Source organism: Arachis hypogaea, chromosome 1, assembly GCF_003086295.3.
Source record: "Arachis hypogaea cultivar Tifrunner chromosome 1, arahy.Tifrunner.gnm2.J5K5, whole genome shotgun sequence".
NCBI classification, from domain to species: domain Eukaryota; kingdom Viridiplantae; phylum Streptophyta; class Magnoliopsida; order Fabales; family Fabaceae; genus Arachis; species Arachis hypogaea.
This window is the reverse complement of record NC_092036.1, coordinates 97,633,004-97,642,890: the sequence shown is the minus strand read 5'-3', so window position 1 is coordinate 97,642,890 and position 9,887 is coordinate 97,633,004. Positions and strand designations below refer to the sequence as shown.

At 30.7% G+C, this 9,887-nt stretch overlaps 1 protein-coding gene across 1 annotated transcript; it reads left to right on the top strand.

The window, feature by feature from the left end:
• The first annotated feature begins 6,205 nt into the window (after positions 1–6,205).
• LOC140183746 (uncharacterized protein At4g02000-like) lies at positions 6,206–6,847 on the top strand. Its single transcript, XM_072232638.1, has one exon. The coding sequence runs from the start codon at positions 6,206–6,208 to the stop codon at positions 6,845–6,847; it is 642 nt and encodes a 213-aa protein (XP_072088739.1).
• The last annotated feature ends 3,040 nt before the right edge of the window (positions 6,848–9,887 follow it).

The window sequence follows — 9,887 nt, the reverse complement described above, 5'->3', positions numbered from 1 at the left end:
TTCAACTCCTATGACGGAATTTTGAAGAGTATCCCAAGCCTTTTTTGCGTTGGTTATATCAGCAATTTTCTCAAACATATCATCATCCAAGCCTTGATGAATGATAGTAAGTGCACATTGATCTTTCTTTCTTTTGTTTTCTAATTCTTCCTTTTGAGCTTTCGTTAGCTTGTCCACATTCTCTGGTTCTACATAGCCTTTCTCAACCATCTCCCACACTCCTTGAGCACCGAGAATTGCTTTCATTCGGGCTGCCCAATTGTCATAGTTGAGCTTAGATAATTGCGGGTATTGAAAAGATAAAGTAGTTCTTTTTGACGAAGACATTTTATAAGTGGCTCTGATACCACTTTGTTGGAAAATAAAAGAACAAAGCACACACAATCACAAAGAATATAAAATGAAAAGGAATGTATGTATTGAATGTATATGTGTGTTGTTGTTTTGAAATGATTATTACATATGTATTTATACTTTTTTTTTGACATCTAAACTTAATACATTCTAATAAATAAATGGTTTAAATTAAAACTAAATATAGATAGTTTATTTAAACTGTGGTTTCTATTCATTCTTGAATTCTAACCTTCAAATTTATTTTTAACACATTCTTAGAAGGGAGTTTTTTGTTATTTGGCAGAATTTGACTCTAGTTTAGAAAATGAGTCTTTGTGAAATATATTATCTCAAAGATATTCTTCTTATACAAGTTACAAATGTCGCTGTTCATACCTTGGATAAAAATATTGTAGAAAAAATTTAACATATATTGGTTAGAAACTGGCATGCTTCGTGCTGCGTTCTGCTAACATGGTTGCTGACTCCTTAGCCAAAAAAGATGCAAGGCATAATGAGCCTTATAAGATATGAACTATTCCTGTAGAGGATATGAGAAGGCTAATCCAAGAAGATTTAGAGAAACTTTTAACTTTTTAGTTAGAGGATTTGTTTTTTTTTTTTTCTTTATCAAAAAAAAACTACAAAATTTATATTTTTTAAAGTAAATAATAAATAAACAAAAATACACATAAAATTTTTTTAAAATAATAAAAATATACACATCAGAATCAAAATTACAATATACACTTTAAAAATGACTAATAATAGACAAAACTAAATCGCCGTTAGAGGAGTTCCGTTTTTGTTAAGTGTAAGGTACTATGTATACACAGCAAATAATCAAGTGATGTGGCACTCTTTAAAATATCTGATGTGAACTTTCAATTCTATTGTATGTATTTTTGTTATCTCAAAAATCTTTCATATATATTTTTATTTATTTATTCTAAATTAAATTACCAGTAAGCAAGATATATATAGTGCAGAAGTAGAACTGTCTCTAATTTGTTGTTATTATGCATTAATTAATACTGATTCTTTAGCTAGCTAGCTAGCTATGTATGGCTGATCAGTGTTAACTAGTGTGTGTCTTTTTGACTCTCTCTCTCTATATATATGGGATCTAAAATTAATTATAAAATTATATATTGGGAATGGGCAGCATGTGAAATATAATGATGATGCATGAGTTGTTGTGTTTGCTTGTGTAGTTGTGTTGATAGCAATAATCTTCTGTCCAAATCAGGGTTAAGTAGTTTTGGTAGTGGTTTTTTTTTCTGATGTTTGATTAAGTTTTTCTTTATATGGTCCCTTCAATTCCCATCTTCTATTGATGTTGCTTCCATCACATGCATTGCCCTCTGTAGTCACCATCTATATAAATATATGAAAAAATATTGGTACTAATATACTATGCTAATTTATTGTTAATAATAATTAATTATTATATTTTAAATATATATATATAAAGACACATTCAAAAAAAATAAAGATATTTTTATTAAATATAGTCATAAAAAAAATATTTTATTAAATATATATACAAAGATACTTCTATTAAATATAATTATAAATAAAAATTGATAAAAGTTAGCAGAAATATTATTAGTAAGGCGGAAGATTGTAAATATATTGAGCAGTGTTTCTTTTTGGTTTTGCTCCTAGGTAAATATGCCATGAATTTGAGTTCCCAACCTACCCAACAATTTAGCTATACAATAATAATAAATTCCTGGATCTAAATAACCAAATAGAAAATATTACTTAATTCCTATGTTCGGCATTTATCATCGATTTATATATTAAAGATTTTAATTAGAAAGAATATTAATGACCATTATAAAATCTGAGAAGTTGACTAGTATTGTTTTGTATATTAGATAAAAATAAAACAAAATATTTTTTAATTATTCTGTTAGTTTTTATCATTTTTGAAATATTTATAATAAGTATTTATAATTTAAAAATTTATTTTGAATCTTTATACTAAATATAAAATTTTAATTGAATCCCTATTAATCGTTATCTTTCAAAAAGAACACAATAATTATGCATAATATTTGTTTTAATATTATTTAAAATTATCACAAATAAAATATATTATAGAAATTTTAATAACCCTCGCTAAAAAACTTCTACAAACAAAAAAAATTTTGTAGTGATAATATTTGTTTTTAGAATATTTTATAATTTATCTTACAAGAAACACAAAATTAAATATTTTAAAAATATTTTGTATTTTTTAACAAAAATAGTTGGTAAAGTTCTAATTTCATTTCTTATTTCATATAAAAAGTTAATACAAAATTTTTAGTCATCAGTTTAACATTTTTTGTTTAACAATCTAACAACATATTTTTAATTTATATTTTTAAATATTATTAGCTAACTGCTGACTAAAAATAATAGATTATACTTATCCTCTAACAATTTTGTAACAAATAAACATTATTCAAATTTTTGTGTGAATATAAAATAATTTGGACTAATTTAGTGATTAATTCACTAGTCCGTTAAAATATTGAGAATTCAAATCTTACTTATATATATAATAATAAATTAATTAATAACAAATATTTAAATAAAATTACTACTATTTGTGACGAATTAATACTTGGTCGCACGCACACTATTTGGGCCACATTTTATTGGGAGAGCACATTAAAGACTCAGAAGTACGTTAATTACTTCAATCATGATGGAGTAGATTTTGATCATGTTTATTAATTCATTTTTAATTTGTTACTCATTCAAAAGCTCTTCATTAGTTCTCTTTTCCCTTTGTTTTTTTCTCTCCATGCATTATATTATTACGGTTTATTATGAAATCTGAGTGTCACATGCATCTGCTCTCTATACCCTTCTGAAGTTAGCTTGCATGCTTATACGATTCCATATAAAAAACTTTGGCACCATCTTATAATTCGTGTCACATGTATATGTTCACATACATACATTCGATGGCCACACACATTTGACAGATGTCAAGATCCTAATAAATGTCTAAAAATTGACCTATTTTAATTTCAAGCTCATACATAACAAATCACACTATTAGGCCAAATATACGAGATATTTGAAATTATATATGTAATAATATTTGTATATCCAATTTGGTGTTTATATAATTATGACAAAATTAAATGTCTAAATTTCAAAAAAGTTTTTAAAAAAATAAAATATAAGACAAATATAATATGCATATTTCTCTATCTAACAACTTCAATTTTTAAAATAAGTGGTAAAATAGAGAAGATATAAATAAATAAAAGTTATATATACACTAAAAGTCAACCACCAAAATAAAAAAAATTAATCATTATATATTGTTTAATTGAATTTAATTTTAATACATTGTTAGTGTAAAGTAATTTTACATGTGCATTCAATTATGTGATATAACATCAATTAAAAAACTTTTTACCTTGACAACATGAATGATTATCTAAAAAAATAGATGTGATTGCACAATTGTGTAAAATATTTACTCTGTCAATAAATCAAAATATTTAGTCATATTGAAATGATAAAACATGTCATGTTAGTATAATTAAATCTATAATAAATTAATAATAAATTTTTTTTTTCTAAAGTTAGGAATGAAACTCGAACCCAAAATTTCTAAATGAGGATGAGAAGACTATATCATTTGAGCTCTAACTCGTTGGCTAATAATAAAATTTATTTATGAGTATAATATGATAAAATATTTTATAAGATATCATATATGTATTTTTATACATGATAACTTATTAATGATTGATTTTTTTAAAATATAAGTTTCCTTTGCAATTATTTGCACCATATATGATATATTATAGGATGGATGCGAGTGACATTATTGGAGGGCGAAGTAGGGTATATGTGTAGATGAATTTCCATGGAACATGTGGTGTAGAAACAGTGATACAATGTATATGTTTTTGTCATTTGAGATAAGATATGTCAAATTTTGGCCACTCAAATTTCAACTGTTTTCAGTTGACAAATATCTATCATTGTTTGTCCTTAACAACAGATAATTAATCAAATACAAATACGTTTATTTTACCAATACATCGTAGTCACGTATAAATTGCATAATGGGCAAGTTAGGAATTGGTATTATTGTCGTAACGACCATTTTCCAAAATTCAGTAACATCATATCACAATCGCTTCACATGGCACGTGGCACTCCACGTGGATGGGCACAAATCGTGTCTTGGCTTTCTGTTTTTATTGAGGCAAACATGTAGGTGCATTGCGCAATCACAATTGGTTTTAGTTCTTTAATTAGCTAATATCTAAATCAAATGTATGTATATAATATAATCTTGAATGCCATGGTGATTAATTAAATTACGACAAAGTGTAACAATTACATGTGATAACATGTGAGTGATAACGTTGATGTGAAATTACATAGGAAAAACTCATCATTATTAAGATTATTGATTAATTATACTTTCAATGTATGAGCATTCTAAGGCGGCTAAGAAGAAAAGAAGCGTTTAATTAGACCTCAAATGTGTAAATTCCATATGTTAGTGTTGCATATTTTGTAACCAAGTTAAAGGTAGGTTAGTCTAGCGATTAGTTTATTAGTTTGTTTAAGTAATATGAGACGAACTTAGTCACATGCATGATTAGATTTTTTTTTTAAATTAAGAGTAAGACTCAAATTCAAAATTTATAGATAAAAATAAAAAAATTATGCCATTTAAATTATAATTCGTTGATACTGCTATCTGATATTTATTTACCATAAAAAATAGAAACACAAATCTATATTGACGTTTACATAATTATTTCCAGGTATATACATAGTAAGATGTGAGGAGGTTGAGTATAGCTAAATAATTCTATTATGTGTCAATATAGACAAATATAGTACTTTTTTCTTTTTTCTTTTTTGGTGGTGGGGTCTTTAATTTTAATAAAAGTTTTTTTTTTTTGAGAAGAAATGATAAATCTTCTTAGTTTATGCGCTTAAAGTAAAACATAATTTAAAATCTTACTCATATCTATTGAGTCACACAAATTACAACATATGTCACTGTGAGTAAAGTTTTAAATGACTAAGATTGTCGGGTATATTATTAGGTTATTTAATTACTCCACTAACAAAGTGCGTCGAAGTTGTCTAACTTTTCTTTTAAGATAAATTTGTAACATTTTAAAATTAGATATTTTTATATTATTTAAAATATATATTAACTTATAATTTTTTAATAAATTAGACACTAAAATTTGGATACTATAAGTCTATAACCATCACCAAAATAGACACCAACACAAGAAGCACCAAAGGCAAAGCAATTGGGAATTGGATGCTACAGCTGAATCAGTATTTTTAATTTTTTATGGCTATTTTCAGAATTATCGGAGCTGGGCTTTTATATTGGGCCATCTTACAAGCTGAACATAGTTGGGCTGAGCCCTTTCGATCATTAAGAAATTTAGTAGGCCGAAAAAAATAGTTGTTTATCTTGTCATGACAAAAGCAAAAGTAATACAAGCCTCTTTTCTCTCGGAAGGAGAGCTGATTTTTTTAGATAGCTAGAACAACTACTTTGACAGGAAGCTTGTTTATCTTCCATAGTGGAGCTCTGTTAAAAGAAGAAGGAGAAATCATAACATCACCAACCAAAACAATCACAAATTTCTGAGTCTAGTTTTTCAGTTTAGCTAGTTAACATTTTAAGCTCATGGCAGCATTGGGTGGAGAAGTTCTTCACCTTGATGGAGACCAGGTTGTCGGTGAACATCAAATAAAGAAGAAGTTGGTTGGAAGAATTTTGACAGAGAAGAATATAAACAAGGTCACTGTGAAAAAATCAATCAAGAGAATGTAGGGAGAGCCCCAGGGTTTGATCATCTCAAGCATGGGCACAAATACATATTTGTTCAACTTCAAGCACGAAGAAGATGCCATAAGAATTCATGGAGAAGGGCCATGGAGGGTGGATGGACATATGCTTAGCTTGCAATGGTGGAGGCCAGAGCTTTCATTTGAAGAGGTAAGTTATAACTCTATCGCTTTCTGGGTCCAAGTTCATGCCTTGCCCTTGGAAAAGTTGAATAAAAGTAGTGTTGAAAAGATAGGAACTTCTCTGGGAAAACTATTAGAAGCAGAAGACCCTTACGTTGACGGAAATTTGCTTAGAAACTTTCTAAGAGTCAGAGTGAAAGTGAATGTGTTGGAGCAATTGAAAACAGGATTTTGGTACAAGAGAAATGATGGCAGCTATTCTTGGGTTTCATTCAAATATGAAAGGTTATACGATTATTGCTATAATTGTAGAAGGATAGGTCATGATAGGAGAAGCTGCAGAGAGGGGAAGGCAATGGCTATTGATAACTCAAACTTACCAGGATATGGGCCAAATTTTTCAGCTCTAGGACTCCGGTCGATTTCTTCATTGGCTGGAAAAGCTGGAATCAGGCAAGAAGGCAACAGAATTAAAATTTCAGAGACAAATTTATGGGTGACACGTGAGAAAAACACATGGAATAGAGAGTTGTAACAGAAGGAGGAAGAGAAGGCAGCCCTATCCAAGAGCAGGCAGATACTGTAGAAGCTGGAGGTACAGGAGCAGACCTACATGTAACTAGAAGGTTCCAATAACAGATGGAGATAGAAGAAATGAACCGTAAAAAAGGTACACAATATCTTGGAAATAGTGCTAATTAGAACGTTTGGAAAGAAACAAAAAAAGATTAAAAAAAAGAATTATTGGAATAACATTAGAAGAATGGGAGGGTGAGAAAGTGATTTATGAGAAGGGGATTGGGTCAGCTTTAAAAGGCCATTTCCATACTTTGAAACTAAAAGAGAAAAGAGTTGAACCCATGCAAGTAACAGACAAGCAAAATAAAATTAGATAGATAAAAGAAAAGGAGAGTGCTAAAAGGAAAGCAAGTGAATCAAAGAAGCCCAGTAATAGTCCAGAGGAAATAAAATATTGGGCCAGCAGTACATCCAAGCCCATCGACATTAACTTCACAACAGAAATTGGGCTAACTAAAGGGGAACAAAATATATCAACAATGATAGGGATAAGAGAAAAAGAGGTGGAATTAGCTATTGGAGAAGTTTTGAAGGGGGCCATGGGAGGGGACAAACAGGATAAGAAAGAAAAGAATGAATTAGGAAAAAGAATGCAGGGGGAGAACGACCTAGACCAAAGACATTTATGGTAGAATTACAAAGAACAAGCAAAGACAGTTAGTAATTATCTACAAGTAGGACAGCAAATTTACAGCTCAGATAAAAGAGTCCTATATATTGTGGAATTAGCCATGAAGAGGATGAGAAAGAGGAAGTAGCAAAATAAACAGAATCTATAGCTAAAATATGGGCGACAGAGTTGGCTAGCCACATTAACAACTGTCTAAAATTAAAAAGAAGAAGGGACAATGAGATACCAATGATGGTTGAAGGTGCTGATAACCAAGAAGAGGAGGCAAAAAGTGCTGGTCTACACTTGGGAGGAAGGAAAAAGTGCAGAAGAGAGGCAATATATGAAGAATAGGAAGGGCAAGTGATGCAGATCAAAGAGAAAATAGGAAAGATTTTAATGGCTGGGGAGATGGGCCTTAACATGCCCCCAACCCAGCCACGAGTATTCTAAGTTGGAACTGTCGCAGGTTGGCAGCTCCCGCGACAGTTTTGGAACTTATAAATATATGTAAAAAATAAAGCCAGCCATAGTATTCCTCATAGAGACCAGGGCAAAAGAAAAAATGTTAGCAGAATCAAAAGAAGATTACATTTTGAAAACATGTTTTGTGTAGAACCCCTGAGTTTGTCTGGTGGTTTATTCTTGTTTTGGAATGAAAAATATGATGTTGAGGTCTACTTTTGGAATGATAATCTTATTAAAGCCTATGTTGATGATAGAAAAGATAACAGATGGATTGGTAATTTTGTGTATGGTTGCCCAAATTATAAGCAAAGAAGAAAATAATGGAGAAATATCACTGCCACCACTACCAATGTAGGGGAGGCGCAGCTGTACATGGGCGATTTTAATGATATTTTGAGTCAAGAAGAGAAGATCGGCTTGCATCCAAAACCTCAAGCACATGTGAGATAATTTAGAAATTTTGTGGATGCTAATTTTTTGATAGACTTAGATTTAAAAGGCAGCAGGTTTACTTGGTTTAGCAACCCAAGAAATGGGTTTGTAACCAGAGAAAGAATAGATCGTGCCATGGCTAATTGGGAGTGGTGGATTTTAAACCAATAGGCTTCCCTTTCAGCCTTACCGGCTGTGAGTTCAGACCACTATCCATTGGTGTAAAGCTGGACCAAAATATTAGAATTAAAAAAGCATTCAAATTTGAGGCGTATTGGACGGATCACAAGGAGTACAAAAAAAATGTTAAAAAGGGATGGAATAAAGGGAGAACGACAAATAGTAAAGGAGCTGGAGTAGGATTGAGGATAAAAAATTGCAAGGAAGAGTTAAAAAAATGGAGTAGAATCACCTTTAAGAGAGCGAATAGAGAAATACAGAGCAAGGAGGAAGAATTGAGCAGATTGCAGAATTCTGAGTTCACGTCGGATCAGCAAGAAATGATACAAGCCTTAAAGAAAAGTATTATGCTCTTATAGAGACAAGAGGAGAAATTTTGGGGACAAAGATCAAGGCTAAAATGGCTAAAATGGGGCGACAAGAATACAGCTTTCTTTCATGCAACAACCATTCAAAGGCGAGACAAAAACAAAATAGAAAAGCTTAAGAACACAACAGGACAGTGGGTAAGTGGGAACAAGGAACTCATGTATCTGATTAAAAATCATTTCTCTAATCTATTCTCTTCAACAAAGAGGCTAAATTAGGAAGATTGCATCAATAAAATTCTAAAGAGAGTCACAGAAGAGATGAACCAGAACTTGTTACAAGAAGTCACAGAAAAGGAAGTAAAAGATGCAGTTTTTAGCATGGGAGGCTTAAAAGCACCTGGTTCGGACAAACTAAAGGGCTTATTTTATCAAGAACATTGGGAAATCATAAGCAAGGAAGTGTATGGTGCAGTTAAAGAAATTTTTAACGAAGGGAGTTTACCTCAGGAATTTGGGAAAACAGTGGTGGTTCTCATTCCTAAAACTAAAAATCCAGAATGCTTAAATCAACTTAGGCCTATCAGTTGTTGTAATTTTATTTATAAAATCATTGCAAAAGTGATGGTGATGAGACTCAAGAGAATACTAGAAGACATAATATCTCCAATGCAAAGTGCATCTGTGAGTGGCAGACTAATTCAAGATAATGTTATTATAGTACAAGAGGTTTATCATAGTTTAAATAACAGAAGAAATGGAGGATCACAAAATGTGGCCATAAAGTTGGATATGAATAAGGCCTATAATCGACTAGAATGGGATTTTCTTGAAAAGGTTCTAAGAGCATTCGGGTTTCATGAAATATGGGTTACGCGCTTGATGGCTGGTCTTAAGAACACTCACTATCGATTCAAGATTAACGGGGAGCTTTCCAAAAAGATAATACCACCGAGAGGATTAAAGCAGGGTGATCCATTGTCACCGTACTTGTTTAT

Coding starts and splice junctions, on each gene's coding strand:
- LOC140183746 (XM_072232638.1), top strand. CDS start 6,206: ATGGGCACAAATACATATTTGTTCAACTTCAAGCACGAAGAAGATGCC.